Below are 18,441 nucleotides of genomic sequence, written 5' to 3'. Positions count from 1 at the left end.
TGTGCCCCAGAACCGGTTTGACTGGATTATGCAAGGGGAAGCCTTGTGCTCCCCAACCAGTGTCTGGTTTCTTCAAACCTCCCTGCTAAATTCCACTATCTCCTGTCTGGGGAGGTGTAGCACCTCCCTGCGACAGGAAACCCTTTGTCCAGGCCTCCCCTGCCAAGTTTCGGTCAGCAGTAGGAGGTCAGACTTGTGTCTGTGGCAGCAGCATCCATTTTGTGATGCTGAGGCTCTGGTTAGAATTAACCGCGTTTTAGCAAAGTAACATGTCTTCTCCCTCTAGAAGGGTGGAATGCTACCCCCGTCGCCAGGACTGGCGAGGGGGTAGTATTCCAAAGCATATGACACCTTACACGACATGTTTTGATAAAGCCAAACCAAAGTTAGCAAGTAACTGCGATGGATTATAATGCACTAGAGTATATGGTTATGGCAATATCCCGGAACAGCTAAGGGAGTTGGTCCCGACAGCTGGAGACAGGCTCAGCTCATGCTAGAGAACCATCTCACATAAAACCAAGCACTCTGCCTCCAGGATTGTTAAGGCCTGCCATAGGAGTGACTTATAGGTATATATGTGTCCAGATATAGGTTTAGATATAGGTATACTATTATCTAAGCAAGGGGTGATTACACCACCTTGCCCCAGCTGAGTGATCAGCCAGTTGTGTCAATTTAAGAACCAGTCAGGGGTGGCAAAAGATATGCTGCAGCCCCTGGTAGGCCTTGGATGCACCTATGCCCTGGGCACCTATAGTGCACTGTACAGGGGCTGATAAGGTGTCCAGTACAAGATTGGTTATGCACCTAGGGTGCATGTAGTCCATTTTACGGAGAGAGCAGATAGCCTGGGACCCTGATTAGCAGGATCCCAGGCCAACTAAGTCGAAAACCAGCTAAACAGAAGGCAAAAAATCTGGGGTAACCATAGTCAGGTATCCACCCTCCTACACTACCCACATGTTTCAACTGGTACATAAGGACCAGTGCAAGTTTATACCTGGCCAAAATACCAGAATGAACCTGAGACGCTTAGCCCACGTCCTCCACGAAGTCGAACATCATGATGAAGAGCTAGCATTGGTTTCTATTGACCTAAAAAAAGCCTTTGACACAGTAGAATAGGGTTACTTACTTGAGGTGCTGAGAGTCATGGGCTTTGGCCCTCACATTTGCAGTTGTGTCCCGCTGTTATACATTGAACCCAGTGCTGGAGTGTGCCCGGGATGCCGCTGATTGGACACATGGATCTTGGAACGAGAGACGCGACAAGGCTGCCCTCTTTCACTGCTCCTATCCCCGCTTGCAATGGAACTCCTCGTGGAATGGGCATGCCAGGAGCTGTGGGATTGGAGAATATGCCTAGGGGATGTCTGCAACATTATATTGCTGTATGCGAATGATGCACTATTCTATCTCACCTCCCCTCACGTTGCTTTGCCTATATTGCTGCGGCTATGGATGAGTTCGGAGACATCTCCGTCCTCTGGCTCAACAAAAACAAGTTGCTGCTGTTCCCCCTTGCATCCCTGGTTAGCACGCCCATGGCCCATCCCAGGAGAATTGGCCTGTGATGGGAGCAGTGGCGGCTGTCACAAAATGAAAGTGAGGAGGCGAGGGATGGGTGGGAATTTAGTGGGAAATAATAATTTTTAAAACTTACCTTTCGCTGCCTCCGACGGCTGCCTCAGTGCTTCTCTCCAAGTAGTCTTTGAGAAAAGCACAGGCTCCCCAGCCAGTCCATGCGCAGCTCTTATGCTATTCGCAGTGCCAGGATTGGTCTGAGCAGGCCGCTCAGACAGTGCCTGGGAGCCTGCGGCTTTTCTCCAACCCAGCTGTGCAACACAGCTAGGTTGGAGAAATAGAAGTGCGCATTTCTGTTTAGCCGGCCTAAGACAGCCGGCCAAACAGACACATGCACTTCTAAGTGCCCGCCACTCCTCCCTGTCATGGCATTTACTCTGGACAGTCACAAAGGGAGAGCTGAGGAGTGCCCAGCATATCCTGATGGGTCTCTCTGAGCTAGCGTGGTGGGAGGAGTTGTCACTGACACCTGAATATAGCTGTGCCTGCCTTTCACAATGCTGTCCCCGCCCCCCTTTAGTGTGTCCGGAGCCAGGGCTGGGGATTATATGGGGGTGCTGTGCACTTCTAAAGTTTGTTGGATCTTACCTCCAGATCAAAGACATTTTGAATATAAGTACATGGGCTCTGACCCCATGATTTTAGGCACTGCTTGGGTAACCACACACTACTGGCTCTTCATACAGCACCAGAGGATTGCTGTGCTACCAGGAAGACCACCACATGGAATTTGCTTTGTTGTGCTGACCTGCTTGGCTGCTGGGGAGACTGCCATTTTGCTGAGGAAACAAGTGTGCTGCCTGCTCCCTGCTCGTGCTCCTTGCGAGTTATTTGCAACTTTTACCCTATAGAATACGCTTCATAGGCAGACAAATTCATGTTTTCTTTGAACCACAGATAAAATGGTAACCTATAGTGCACATGGTGTTCAAACTGTATACAACTATTCAGGGAAAACCAAGTTCCTTCAGATACTCAAGCCCTGTTACTTAACTAATGCCCTACTTTGGACGATCTTTATCGGTATCAAACCCCTGACAGGCACTGAACCTTTATTGATAAATTAAGTGTATATGAGTGGAAAAATGATAACTGTTTACACTGTTTACTCTATGGAGAGATTGTACTCTGTACCACACTGTTTGCAGACAGTAAAACTCTCACGAGAAATACACCACAGAGTATTAAAACTATCTACTAAGAACAGAGTACACTCAATGCAGAACATGTCCAAAGAGTGACTATTCACTTAAAATAACCAAGGCCATAAGGTTCTAAAGAGCATACTACCCACAGCCTTCATACTGTGGTGAAAACATTACAGATAGCCCTTCTTCTGAAGCAAAAGAAAGCACATGTACACAGGTTAGCCCCTATTGCATAGTCTTCTATGTCAATTCGAAATTGTCATTCTGAGACAATTCTGTCCAATAACTTAAGGCTACTTACAATACTTAGTATGTAGTATATAGATTATTTGTGCTGCTGGAAACTTTTTCTGCAGTACAAAACAAGTTGTGTGGGACATAATGAAAACAAGTCAGCTGTCACCTGCAGACAGAGTTAGTCTTCAATACAAAAATTTATAATAGGTTGAATATCTCTACACACCTGTGCTGTATTAGGAGCACATGCGTTTTGTAAACACTTACACCCATTAGCTGGACACAGGTTGCACAAAATTATGTAGAAATGCAATATGGTACTTATCTGCCACTATGTAACCTATAAAACAAACTAGTGCACCCATTGGATGACGTCATCAGTGAAGTCATCAATGATGTCATAGAACATGTCATCAGTGATGTCATATGAGGTCATAAGCAGTGCACGGCGGGGGCGCAAGTTATATTTAGAGCTGCTAACTATAACTGCTGAATGTCTGTGTTTTTTTTTCTTCTAAACGTTTAGGTTGTCAGTGAGAACTTCACCTAACTATAATGTTGCTTGTTTTTGTCAGGGAAAAAATAAGTAAGTAAGTATATATATATATATATATATATATATATATATATATATATATATATATATATATATATATACTTTTTTTTTTGAGCAAAGCCGTCAGGCTGAAACGCGTTGGTGTTAGACTGGGCACTGAAATAAACCTGTAAAAAGAAGTTGCTGTGTGCGGCGTCCTTTGTACAAAAAATTTTCTTTTTGGCCATTGGTCTGGCCCAAGGCCAGCACCCGCTGTGGAGCGATCCTGTGAGCAGACCACATTGAATGAAAAAAAAAATTTCAAAAAAAAAAAAAATATATATATATATATATATATATATATATATATATATATATATATATATATATATATATATATATATATATATATATATATATATATATTACCTTAAAAAACCATAGGTTTCAGGCCTTATATAGTTAGGAATTAGCATTTAAAAAACCATTGAAATTGCTCCTATATAGTTAGTTGGTCAGTGACATCACTGATGACATCACTGATGACATATCAAATGACATCACTGATGACATCACTGATGACATCTCATTTGACATCACTGATGACATCATCCAGTGACTGTGTGTTTCTGTAAAGTTTAAATATGTTTTACATATTGAAGAATGAGTGGATGTATAAGTGTCTGGATGAAGGATTTAGTAGGTGCGTGACTGACTGTATGAGTGAGTGATTAAATGTGTCTTACTAAATGCATGGGTTAGTGACTAAACTGTCTGAATGTGTGCATCAGTATGTCTGTTGTTATGTAAGCTGCTGCATGTGTTGATCAGTAGCTATATGAGTGGCTATATGGGTTATTGATTGGTTGCCCAAGTATTTGAATGGGAGACTGAGTGTGTGTGTGGGTGGCTGGGAGGTGTGTGACTCTGTGCATAGATGTGTGAGCAGTTGATTCACTAGGTGTATGAGTTCAAGAGTGCATGTGGAAACAGCTATATGGGTGGTTGACTGTGTGCATGGGTGTGTTGGTGAGTGAATGGATATCTCAGTGCTGCATGTGCAAGTAAGTACATATGTAAAACACAGTGAAAGTGAGAGTTGGCATATATAAATTACTATACATGAGAGCCAGTGAATGTGTGAGTGGCTATATGGATCATTGGGTACTTGTATCAGTGATTGTATAAGAGAGTAAATATGTGTTAGTATATGTTTGAATAAGTAAGGTGTTGTGTGTATAACTGTATAGTTGAGGAAATGGAAGTGTGATTGATTCTTTGCATGACTGACTAGGTCTGTGAGTAACTCCATGGATGAGTGGCAGTGTGTGAGTGTCTGTATAGGTGTGTGAGTGCATATGATAGTGTTGTATTGATGAGTGACTGTATGTATGAGTGATTCTAGGGGTGAATGAGTGAATGTGTGTGTAGACCTAGGAATCAGTGAGTGCGTATGTAGTAACTGGTATTGGTCTGTCAATGGTTTCAAGAATGGTAGTCTGTATTTAACACTGGGTGTATCAAAGGTTATTTAGAGTGTGAGGAGGTGCATCGTATTATCACATGAATGATATCATCAGTGATGTCATCAGTGATGTCTTTTGAGATGTCATCAGTGATGTCACTGACCATGTCATGAATGAGGTAATATGTGACATCATCAGCAGTGCATTGCGGGTGCGCGAAATATAGTTAGTACAACTAACTATATAGGAGCAATTTCAATGGATTTTTAAATGCTAATTCCTAACTATATAAGGCCTGAAACCTATGGTTTTTTAAGTGAATTTGCAAGGTTTTTAAAATGCTAATTCCTAACTATATAATTCCTGAAACCTATGGTTTTTTAAGTGAATTTGCAAGGTTTTTTAAATGCTAATTCCTAACTATATAAGTCCTGAAACCTATGTTTTTTTAAGTGAATTTGCAAGGTTTTTTAAATGCCAATTCCTAACTATATAAGGCTTGAAGCCTATGTTTTTTTCAGTGAATTTGCAAGGTTTTTTAAATGCTAATTCCTAACTATATCAGGCGTGAAACCTATAATTTTTTTCAATAAATTTCAAAGGTTTTGTAAATGCTAATTCTATTAGCGGATAACGTTTATATATGTTATTATCCTTCTGGGACCACCTGAGCAGCCATCTTGTTTCTCAGGAGAAGTGAGGCACAAGAGAGCCCAAAACAAGAGTGGAAAACGCGAAAAGGGGGCAGGGTTGAGACCCACTGACCCCCTAGCCCTTATCAGGGGGTCCCAGAAGGACCACCAAGTGCAAAATGTTTTTTTTTTTTTAATCGTGGGGTACGCGCACGGTACGCGTACCCTACGCGTACGGTGCGCGTACCCCGCAATTATTTTTTTTGCCCTTGGGGGTCCTTTTGGGACCCCCTGAGAAGGGCTAGAGGGTTGGGGGGTCTCTACCCTGCCCCCTTTTCGTGTTTTCCACTCTTGTTTTGGGCTCTCTTGTGCCTCAGTTGTCCTGAAAAACAAGATGGTGGCCAACACTTCCTGGTTTGGACAGTTTGGAATGTTGACAGTTGACTGCCAGCCAATCAGAAACTCGCTCGAGCATGTAAGGGTACGCTCACATACGCGTACTGTACGCGTACGGTGCGCGTACGGTGAGCGCATATAGATATATAATTTGATCAAATTCAATTTTCTCAACAACTACTGGAGGGATTTTCACCAAATATAGAAAAGGCACTACTGCATACCTGTCCCTACCATTTTGCCAAGTTTGGTGTAATTCCGTTCAGTCGTTCGGGCTGTAGCCGTGTCTAAAGGGTCCCATAGAAAATGCCATTTGAAAAATTTCAAATTCAATTTTCTCAAGAACTACTGGAGGGATTTTCACCAAACATAGCAAAGGCACATCTGCATACCAGGCCCTACCATTTTGCCAACTTTGGTGTAATTCCATTCAGCCGTTCGGGCTGTAGCCATGTCTAAAGGTCCCTATGGAAATTAACATGGGGAAAACACGTTTTGGGACCCCCCTTTCGGCCCCCGCTAGAGGAATCCCCCCGAAACTTTCAGGGAAGGAGCGGAGCTGGCCAAAATTCTGGAAAATTACACACAGATTCCTCAATCGGCGCCAAAGTTATTCCCAATAGAATGTTGAGCGCATATAGATATATAATTTGCTCAAATTCATTTTCTCAACAACTACTGGAGGGATTTTCACCAAATATAGAAAAGGCACTACTGCATACCTGTCCCTACCATTTTGCCAAGTTTGGTGTAATTCCGTTCAGCCGTTCGGGCTGTAGCCGTGTCTAAAGGTCCCATAGAAATTGCCATTTGAAAAATGTCAAATTCAATTTTCTCAAGAACTACTGGAGGGATTTACACCAAACATACAAAAGGCACTGCTGCATACCAGTCCCTACCATTTTGCCAAATCTGGTATAATTCCGTTCAGCCGTTCGAGCTGTAGCCTTGTCAGAATGTCCCTATGGAAATTAACATGGGGAAAACACGTTTTGGGACCCCCCTTTTTTCTCTGCCCCGCTTGACGAATCCCCCCGAAACTTTCAGGGAAGGAGCGGAGCGAGGCAAATTTAAGGAAAATTACAGGCAGATCCCTCAATCGGCGCCAACGTTATTCCCAATAGAATGTTCGGAATTTCCTATGGTAACTAGGTCCTAACTATATATACCTACTGGCGACCGCCAGTAGGTAATGTACATATATATATATATATATATATATATATATATATATATATATATATGTGTGTGTGTGTGTGTGTGTGTATTACCTACTGGCGGTCGCCAGTAGGTATATATAGTTAGGATTTTTTTGAATAGGGATTTCTGAAAATTCTATGTTGAATAACTTTGGCGTTGATGGACGGAATTGGCTGAAATTTTCAGGAAAATGGAACATTTTGTTTCTGAGCGTCCCCTGAAAGTTTGGGGGGGGGGGGGGTTTCGTCAAGCGGGGGCCGAGAAAAAAGGGGGGTCCCAAAACGTGTTTTTAACATTGAGTTTTCCATAGGGCGGTTGGACTCACTTTTAGCCCGAACGGCTGAATGGATTTCCACCAAACTTGGCAAAATTGTAGGGACTGGTACCCCGATGTGCCTTTGCTATGTCTCAAGATATATGCTCCAGTGGTTTTTCCGAAAATTAACTTTGAAAAATATATATTGGGCTACATTGGGCTATATATATGTTAGAGCCCAAATGTAGCCCAATGTAGCCCAAAGATGGCCACCAGAGACAAAAAAAAACAAATGTAGCCCAAATATCAGCCAGATGTAGCCCAACTATAGCCCAATGACAGAATGTCCCAGAGTGTCCTAAAGAACAACTAGAGCGCTAACAGTCTTACTTATGACAAAAGTATGGCACACCTGAAGTCATCTTGATTGGAATAAAGTGTTAACACTTAAACATTTAATTTGCAAAGGAACAAAATGAGGGGGTTCATTTTGCCATAGAAATTAGGATTATTGCTGAAGAAAGAAAAATTAGGGCACATTTTGAGTGACTTCTCAAATCCTCTTATATTTCATTAAAAAAATTCTGATATGCAGTCTCCCAAGATGGCCACCAGAGACAAAAGAGCCCAAATGTAGCCCAAATATCAGCCAGATGTAGCCCAACTATAGCCCAATGACAGAATGTCCCAGAGTGTTCTAAAGAACAACTAGAACGCTAACAGTCTTACTTATGACAAAAGTATGGCACACCTGAAGTCATCTTGATTGGAATAAAGTGGTAACACTTAATACATTTAATTTGAAAAGGAACAAAATGAGGGGTTTCATTTTGCCATAGAAATTATATATATATATATATATATATATATATATATATATATATATATATATATATATATATATATATATATATATATATATATATATATATATATATATATTACCTACTGGCAGTCGCCAGTAGGTATATATAGTTAGGATTTTTTTAATAGGGATTTCTGAAAATTCTATGTTGAATAACTTTGGCGTTGATGGACGGAATTGGCTGAAATTTTCAGAAAAATGGCACATTTTGTTTCTGAGCGTCCCCTGAAAGTTTGGGGGGGGGTTTGTCAAGCGGGGGCCGAGAAAAAAGGGGGGTCCCAAAACGTGTTTTTAACATTGAGTTTTCCATAGGGCGGTTGGACTCACTTTTAGCTCGAACGGCTGAATGGATTTCTATGAAACTTGGCAAAATTGTAGAGACTGTTTGCCCGATGTGCCTTTGATAGGTCTCAAGATATGTGCTCCAGTGGATTTTGAGAAATTAACGTTCAAAAAAATATATATATCTGTGACAGCGTCCCGGTTAGCGCCCCGGTTCGCGTACCAGACGCGTAACGGAACTTCGCGAGGAGAAGCGGATTGGCTCTCCGGTGACTGTCAACATTCTAAACAGTCCGGAGCGGCCGCCATCTTGTCTCTCTGTAGGATCGAGAGACAAGAGGTGGAAATAAACGAAGGGGGAAATGAATGAAAGGGGGCAAGGTAGACCCCTCCTGACCCCCTAGGATTGATGTGGGGGCTATTAAAGGGCCCCGCGAACCGGGTAACTCACCGGTAGCGTAACGGGAGTCCGCCATCTTGTGTTTCGGACGAATTTAGTCACAAGACGGAGGATAAACAATGTTGGGAATGGGTATAAGGGGGCATGGGAGACATATCCTTACCCCCTAGGTTTTCTGAGGGTGGCTGAGGAGGCCCATATATGTAAAAAAAACAGCCATTTTTTTCAAATTTTTGCACGGTTAGTGCCCGGTCCGCGCACCGGGTAGCGTTCCGGAAAGCGTAACAAGGGGAAAACCAAGGGAAACAGTAAAATAATATTGGTGGGTTATCCTGGAGGTGATGCACCTCAGCAATGCTATAATTGATTGGATGCCACCTCTGCATGTGGCGGTGCATAGTATAGTTTCCAAAACTATACTTTTTTTCTGTGCCTCGGGACAGAACTGCATCGCAATGAGGCATGTCACCAGCCGGGCATTGACCTTTTTTTGCCCTAGAGGGTAAGAAAAAAATTGCCATATAAAATGGTCTAAGCGGTGGGATTGCCGGGGCTCTTCACGCAAGAACTGCCTCGGCTCTACCTCCTCTTCCTCCTCTTCCTCTGGGTTTGGAAGGAACTTTGCAGGTGGTCCTTCCTTCCTAGGTGGTTGTGGTGGTGGTGGGGGTCCACCAGCTGCAGCTACTACAGATGCCATGACTGAACAAGCAGAAACAGGTCTTCCTCTCACAAAGATGGAAGTCAGAGTGAGGAAAAAAGGTGGGGGCTTTCATCATTTGGGAAAAAAAATGTTCTAAACCAATGAAAAGTGTTATTTTCAGGTCACATGACCTGTTACGCTTACGTTACGCGTCCCACTCCGCGCCCGGAGCGCTTCTGGGGTGCTGCGCTTCGCGCCTCGGGTCGCGCTCCGGAGCACTTCCGAGTGCGCTAACGCGGCGCGTCATAAGACGCATTACGCGGCAACGCGATACGTCGCGCTTACGTGATGCGTCACGATGTTGTTTTCGAATGCGGCAGTTGCGCTAACGGAACGTTTCCCGGTGCGCGGATCGGGTCGCGGCACCAAATTGAGCTAACGGTAAGCTACCCGGTGCGCGGACCGGTAGCGAAAAAAAATAAAATAATTTATATACATAAAAAAATTATATTAAATACATAAAAAATATATTTTTCCTTTAAAAGAAGAATACATTTTACAGCTTTTGATATTTGCAATTAAAAAACCATTGAAATTCACTGAAAAAACCATAGGTTATAGACCATATATAGTTAGGAATTAGCATTTACAAAACCTTGAAAATTCACTGAAAAAACCATAGGTTATAGACCATATATAGTTAGGAATTAGCATTTACAAAACCTTATTTTACTCACACAAAACCATTGAAATTCGCATATATAGTTAGTTGCACTAACTATATATCGCGCACCCGCAATCCACTGCTGATGATGTCACATATTACATCATTCATGACATGGTCAGTGACATCACTGATGACATCACTGATGACATCTCAAATGACATCACTGATGACATCTCAAATGACATCACTGATGACATCACTGATGACATCTCATTTGACATTACTGATCACATCACTGATGATATCATTCATGTGATAATACGATGAACCTCTTCAGACTCTAATATAACCTTAGATACAATCAGTGTAAACAGACACTCACAGACTGTCACTCATCCATGGAGTTACTCACACACCTAGTCAGTCATGCAAAGAATCAATCACACCTCCATTTCCTCAACTATACAGTTATACACACCTTACTTATTCAAACATATACTAACACATATTTACTCTCTTATACAATCCCTGATACAAGTTCACAATGATCCATACAGCCACTCACACATTCACTGGCTCTTATGCACAGTTATTTATATATGTCAACTCTCACATGTACTGTGTTTTACATATGTACTTACTTTGACATGTAGCACTGAGATATCCATTCACTCACCAATACACTCATGCACACAGTCAACCGCCCATACAGCTGTTTCCACATGCACTTTTGAACCCATACATCTAGTGAATCAACTGCTCACACATCTATGCACAGAGTCATACACCTCCCAGCCACCCACACACACACTGAGTCTCCCATACAAATACTTGGGCAACCAATCAATAACCCATATAGTTACTCATATAGCTACTGATCAACACATGCAGCAGTTTACAGAACAACAGACATAATGATGCACAAATTAAGACAGTTTAGTCACTAACCCATGCACTCAGTGAGACACATTTAATCACTCACTCATACAGTCAGTCATGCACCTACTAAATCCTTCATCCAGACACTTATACATCCACTCATTCTTCAATATGTAAGACATATTTTAACTTTACAGAAACATACCGTCACTGGATGTTGTCATCAGTGATGTCATCAGTGATGTCATTTGAGATGTCATCAATGATGTCATCCGTGATGTCACTGACCATGTCATGAATGATGTAATATGTGACATCATCAGCAGTGGATTGCGGGTGCGCGATATATAGTTAGTGCAACTAACTATATATGCGAATTTCAATGGTTTTGTGTGAGTAAAATAAGGTTTTGTAAATGCTAATTCCTAACTATATATGGTCTATAACCTATGGTTTTTTCAGTGAATATATATATATCTATATATCATGCATATATATAGTGATCGTGAGAACAATCCTATAATTTCCAATACGCACTGATGTCTACTGGTAGGCCTGTGTAACAGGTTATTTTTTTTATTGCATAACTATGGGGGTCCAAATGTGTGCGACACAGCTGCTGCCTTTCATCAAGACAGCCTTTCAGTGCCTGCCCTGATCGAGCGTCACAAGCTGAGCTTACACTCAATTCGGAAACTGTTTCATGTACAAAGGAGCAACATGGTCAATTTGAGGTCCAATGGTGGCGGTACACACCTTTCTCCCCTCAATCCCAACCCTCCCACCAACCCCACTAGCAATAATGTAACCAGTGAGGATAGCAGCATAATAAACCTACAAAGACCGGCTTCCCTGGAGAAGAAAGCCCTGGATGGGGGGCAAGGGGCGTTATTTGGCCCGGGCCCCAGGACATAGTGGAACTCAGATTTAGATACATTAACATGTTTTTCAAGCTACAATTGTGGATGGGGCGTGGAAAGCTAGACAAGGCCATGCCCTCCTGTGACCCCCGAAAGTGCAGGCAGTTCCTCGTGCTGCAGACCTCCTCCACAGGAACTGAACCCGTCTCTGTTTCTCTCAAAGCAGAATAATAACACAAGGCACGTCTTTACCTGAGCGATGAAGTACTTTAGCTCTGCTCTTTCGAGCTCCCAGGCACAGCGGTCCTTGGCGTACTGCAGCTGCGCGCTGCTGTGCTTCCTCTCCTCCTTCCTCAGCTGGATCTGGACGACTTGCAGAAGAGATTTCAAATCTAACAAGATTCTCCGGTTTTCACCTGCCTGAAACGGGAAAGGAAGTCTCGCATCAGAGGGGGCAAGTTACGGGAACTCGACTGCGCGCAGATCAGATTCGGTGCCAATTCAAGTGAGCGGCCAGATATCGGACTTACTATGGAAGGCAGCCAACGCTTTATACCGCCCCCACCTCACTGCAACAACCCCCCCCCCCCCAGCCGCCTTTTCCACTGCTCCACACTCGACTTTCTCTTGCCCCGCACTGTGCTGCTAAATCTTAAAATGTTCACTTAGAGAGCTGTTGTATACTGAATGTCACTGAAGAGAACAAGCATGCCTCGCCTGCCATTTACGTATGCTGAATGCCGCTGAGGTCAGGCTGTGCTTGCTACTTCATTTCACCTGTTATGATTAGATCCAGTAGCTCATTTGTTCCATAAGAAGAATATGTTGGTTCTCTTATAAGCCCACCTAAAAGAATGCTTCAACATACACGGCACAGCGACCCCCCCCCCCCGTCCCCCCAAAAAAAACAAGTTGGAACTACAATTTCATTGCCTATTTTTACTATTATTTAAGCCCCCTTTGGAGCCCAGGTATCTCACATTGATATGTCTGTAACTTATCGAACACTTTTATAAACTTCATACAGTTACCATCCCAGGATCAGTGTGAGTGATAATGCCCCTGAAAACCATGACTCCATAAATCACCTCTGCAAAGAGACTGAGGTGCTGCTCAGTGCTTGAAATAGAAACATAGAAGTTCAGGTACTCTGTAGCAGATTACCTGTTTGTTTCTGAGAAGTGCCGGTATTCTCCCTCTCAAAACAAAAAAGTGCTGGTACTCCGTACCGGGTAGTACCGGCCAATTTAAAGCACTGGTGTTCCTAATATGTAACTAATCTGTTAATGTTGCTATTTGTGACCTCATTCACCAATGTGCCCAGGGTCCCTTTAGTGGAAGCTAAGAGCCTGGCGACGGAGAGGTAGGCAATGGTAAAATGCGGCATTTACTTGCATTTCCAGGACTTCTCTCAGGAGCGCTTCTTTCTCTTTCACCCACGCTTCTTTTTCCTGCTCATATATTTTTTTGCGCTCCTCAAATTTCCTCCTCAGGCGCAGGTGTTGGTGTTGAAGTTCGTATTTATTACTGTTGAATCCAATGACTTGGTCCCCGTGGGGGGTTGCTTCAGTTGCCCCACAGGGTGCATTCCTCACAGGACTCCGGCTCCTGGCCCTGGCTCGTTCACCGACTCTCTCTCTTGGGGCGCCCGGGGAATGGTCCCGGCTGCGGATGGTGGCTGTGCACCCACTGCCCTGGGAGCTCCCCGAACCGCTCCCGACAGCATTCCACATGGCGGGAAAAAACGAGGCAGGTGGGAACGGCCGACAAATACACTCCTCTGGTTCGCTGACGCTTGAAGTCACAACATTTCTCACACAAAGCCAGCCATGACTTTCCTCTGCTCTGATCAGTCCCTTCCCTGCTGCCGCTGCCCTGACGCTCTCGAAGTGCCCCCGGCAAGGTCAGGCAATCCGAGTAGGTTCCACGTTTGAGTAAAACACAACAATTACTGCTGCTCTCCCATCTTCTGCTCCTTCCCAACTAACTCCCGTACCCACTGCACAGGCCCCTTGGGGTGTCGTCCTAAATACAAAACAAACCGGCCAACCTCTAATTTTTATCGTTTCTTCCCCTTTCGGAAAAATGTAAACGATGCCGAACGAAGCGAGCCTCTGACAGGGTTAGGGCAGATTCTAAATATAATCTGCCTGTGACGTAAGGAAAGGAGCTGGTAAATTTAGTTTGAGGCATTACATTTTATGTGCGTTTCATTGTGTCTCCATGTTCCTTTAACAAAACAGGCCAAGGGGCGATTGTAAAATAGTACATTTTTAGCAGGACACTGAATGTGCACCCTTCGTCACAAGGTAGCGCTTATTTTAAATCCGTGCTCGGGAATATCCCAGTCAGCTTCTCGCCCCCTGCCTGCCCCAACCTGGCGCCTGGAAAGGATCAACTGGCATGAGGGCGGCAGGAGAGCGCTGTCAGCTCAGGCCTCGTTAATAAATCACGGCGGTGTTTGAAAACACTGCCCGAACAGCTGAGGCGTTATTACGAGCTGTGAGCCCAGCCACTCTCACATCTATTTACTTCGAGGCACGCAATGTACGACGAAACACAGCCCTCCTTCCTCCCCAACCCATCACACCTATAGCATTGTTTACAGTGGTCAAAACAGATACGTACGTCCGTCAGGTAATGCAACAAGGATAAATACTTTTTCTGTAAAGGAATAAAAACATACCTTTTGGGCATGTAGGGACCTCTTCCACCACTGCAGCACGATGTAAAATGACGTAATTAGAAAACGCGCCCAGCCCCTTCAGCCGTCAGATGGTTCCTGAGAAAAGGACGCGACAACAAAATACTTGTTTAGCCAGGCGGCACTTCGGGAGGCTCTGTGAACATCACAACATCCCCAAATCTATGAACGCTCCAGTTTTAACATCATGCGCGCCAGCTGGGTCACATGTTATGTAAGCTGCACACATAGGATGGCTTGGAATCCTCCTCTATCCAGCCCCCGTGCTCTGTAACTTTAGATCTGCCAGTGTTCCCTGTAAACAGATTCAAGCCCGGGACATTTTTAGACTTCACAGCGGAGAATCTTGGCATTTGCGGCTCAAAGAGTCGAAGGAAGCGGGATTGTGAAATTAAGGAAAAGCCCTCCATCCTCTGGTGCCCCGCACCACTATATGATATGTGCCACACTCCCTATTTTAGGAGGACAAGGGACCAATTATTGCGCGGTTCAAATCATTCACTGGCATATTGTGTAGTTTATCATTGGGTTAAAGAGCTTTAGTTTCCACAGCAATGACCCAGTGGCGTAGCACGGTGGGGAGGAGGACGGGGAGGGGGTGGGGGATGCGAGGAGGAGGGGGCTGTTCGCCCCAGGCGGCACGAGTTTTGGGGTATTAGTAATACCCCAAAACTCGTGCGTTTGACGCCCCGCGCGGCTAGAGGTAATACCGTATTACCTCTAGCCGCGCGGGGCGTCAAACGCAGAATTCGATCGCCAGCAACAACCCCCCCCCCCAGCTACGCCACTGTGTGGACCTGTGCCCCATCGTAGCAGTAAGAGGCTGAAAGTTGTTGCCATTCCTAGCACTTCCAGACATGCCTCCCAAGAACTGGGGCAGTTTCTCCCCCTTTGTAAATCGCTTGTTCATAACTTTCCCTGGAATGGACATATCACTGCATAAACACTGATCCACAGTTACCCGCAGGGTCATCATATACACATATTGAGAATGGCAAATGCAATTCATTCAAAAGAGGTAGCACTTATTTATATCATGCTTCTATTATGTTGTGCATGGAAAAATGTTCGGAGGTCTGACTGGTAAGTGAAGTGACAGCATAATCTTCAAAAACATTTTGAAATCACAAGTAAAAATATCACCAGTGGTAACATCTAGAATTATAGATGGGTACCAGTAAATTAAAGTGATGTTTCTTACTGAGGGGTTCAAGGTGACACCAAATAGACAACAAGAGCGAAGTTCGAGTTGTGTATGAGTCATTCAGAGCCCTGAGGGGCCATGGTACGAATGGAGGAGCCAGGGCTTTAAGTGGGCCGGGTCCGAGCACAAGCAGTTTTTTTTCTCAGGGGGCCTCGAAACGGGTCTCTATCGGGCTCTGTTTTGTGCCCTGGCACAGGCGATCCTGCAGTGACAGCAGGCATATCCATGTATGCGTGGTGAGCGTTGTAGAAGGGGGGAAATCCTTTAAAGAGAGTCATTTTGACTCTGGATTTTCCTTCTCTTTTTGAAACTCAGGATCAGCAACATTGTCGTTGTGTCACCAGGGCTTTAAGTGGAAGTTTTTTTTAATAATATATACAAGCCATAGTTGCTGCTTATTTATCTTATGCAGCTTGCAACCATTGACAAAGCCAATAGTCGTGACTTGTAGGTATGATGTGACTTGTATCATATATCTAGACGCAATGACAGGAACTGTAAAATACAAGTCGGGTTGCACACTGTGTTAAACACAGATTTTTAGCTTACATGTTTTTAAGCCACACCCTCAATTACATTGACCACGCACCTTTGAGAGACCCCTCAGTTTTTTCATCTCACTTAAAGCCCTGGGGGGAGCCACCAATAACATGAACTTTCCTCCTAATCCAAATGTAAAAAAATATATATATATCCTTAACCAACCCAGATCACCTTCCCTGTCTTCCTTCCCCCTCCTGAAGCTATGCTTTCTGATTTGAGATAAAGCAGGCAAGCAGTCCAGCACTGGCAGGCTCTCAGCGAACACGGTCAGCACACGTAAGGCCTTTATGAAGAAGCAACAGTGGGTAACGAGTTTTGTTAACAACTGCTTCAAGGTTATAGCAGTGCATTACCAAATTTAGGATCTGGTGTAAACAATAGAGGCTTTCTATGGAAGCTGTGCATGACATATATAACTGTAGATGGGAAACTGAATTACTGGGATGTTTTTCACCAAAGGGTTTTGAGGGACGTCGTATAGTCAATGAGAGTGAAGCCTGTGTTGTCAAAAACATCCCTGTAATTCACTTTTTACCCCTCTATACTGTTATGTTATGCATGGCCCCTAAAAATTATCTGCCCATCCTTCAACTACTGAGCAGCGCAGAGGATAATGGGATAGCTATACGTAACATGACTTCTCCTCTCTGACACAAATGTGAAAAGTAAATCTTACCTGCTATACTTAACCAAAACCCACTACCATCCCGGCTTTCCTTCCTCCTTCTGCAGCTGTGCTTTTTGTTGCTTCCAGTCAAAGCGGACAAGCAGAGCTGCGTTGACAGGCTCTCAGGCTCGCATGGCCTGGAAGGCGTTTATGACACAACAACAGTTGATAACCAGTTTTGGTACCAACTGCTGTATATTATAGCAAGGAGTTATAACTTTCAGAAACTGAAATAAAGGCTGGAGGTGCTCTATGAGAGCCATTCATAACAAGGGAAAGAATAAGAAGACAAAGGGCATGCAAAGTTTACATGGAGGCAATGGTCGAATTCATAGACCGAGTAATATAGCCAAAAGTATGTACCCAAGACTATATTGCCAAACAATATAGCTATTCATATATACTGGTGCTCTAACATGATAACATCCAATCCGAACAGGGCTAAACAAACTCCCATGGATGAAATCTAGCTTGAAGCCCAGCACCGCCTGTAGGAGAGTAGGGTCTGCTTTCCTATGGTCACCCCACTTTTTGCTTTTTGCTTTACTGGTTTTCGACTTAATGTGGCCGTGGGCCTGCTAATCAGACCCACAGCCCAGCTGTGCTCTCTCTAAAATTCATACCATGTACTTTAGGTACATTACCAATTGGATATTGGGTCAACTTATGAGCCCCTGTACAGTGTACTATAGGTACCCAGGGCATAGGTGCATCCAAGGCCTACCAGGGGCTGCAGCATGTATTATGCCACCCCTGGCTGACCATTCACATTGACACAACTGGCTGATCACTCAGCTGGGGCAAGGTCGTGTAATCACCCCTTGCTTAGGTGTAGTATCCCTATACCTACCTTTACATATAGACAAATATATACCTATAAATCACTCCTATTTATTTATTTATTTTATTTATGTGTTTATACCGCGCTTGAATCAACTCCCAAAGGAGTATCTCTGCGCACCAACGCCAGTAGCAGATGAAGGGGAGCAATCAATTATGGCAGGCCTTAACAATCCTGGAGGCAGAGTGCTTGGTTTTATGTGAGATGAGACTCTAGCATGAGCTGAGCCTGTCTGCAGCTTTCGGAACCATGTCCTTATAGCTGTTCTATGATATAGCCATACCATATACTCTTAAGTGCATTATCATCCTCGCGTTTAAATAGCTTTCCTGTCTTGGGAGGTGCTAGCACCACCCCAGACAGGCCATAGTGTATTGGGGCAGGGAGGGCTGAATGAAATGAGACACTGCCTAGGGCACACAAGGTGTCCCA

The 18,441-nt window shown here is 44.0% G+C and overlaps 1 protein-coding gene across 1 annotated transcript in view; it reads right to left on the bottom strand.

Moving 5' to 3' along the window:
* Positions 1-13,925, bottom strand: part of KIAA0408 (KIAA0408 ortholog) — a 124,859-nt gene extending 110,934 nt beyond the window's left edge. The window contains exons 1-2 of the mRNA XM_086927016.1: positions 13,442-13,925; positions 12,303-12,470 (exon numbers count right to left, since the gene is read on the bottom strand). Of these exons, the coding sequence (XP_086783142.1) occupies positions 12,303-12,470; positions 13,442-13,783 (510 nt within the window). The 5' untranslated portion in view covers positions 13,784-13,925. The remainder of the gene's footprint in view (positions 1-12,302; positions 12,471-13,441) is intronic.
* Between the last annotated feature and the right edge of the window lie 4,516 nt (positions 13,926-18,441).

This window comes from Lissotriton vulgaris, chromosome 6, assembly GCF_964263255.1.
Source record: "Lissotriton vulgaris chromosome 6, aLisVul1.2, whole genome shotgun sequence".
NCBI classification, from domain to species: Eukaryota; Metazoa; Chordata; class Amphibia; order Caudata; family Salamandridae; genus Lissotriton; species Lissotriton vulgaris.
The sequence above is the reverse complement of the archived record's forward strand: the minus strand, read 5'-3'. Positions and strand labels throughout refer to the sequence as shown.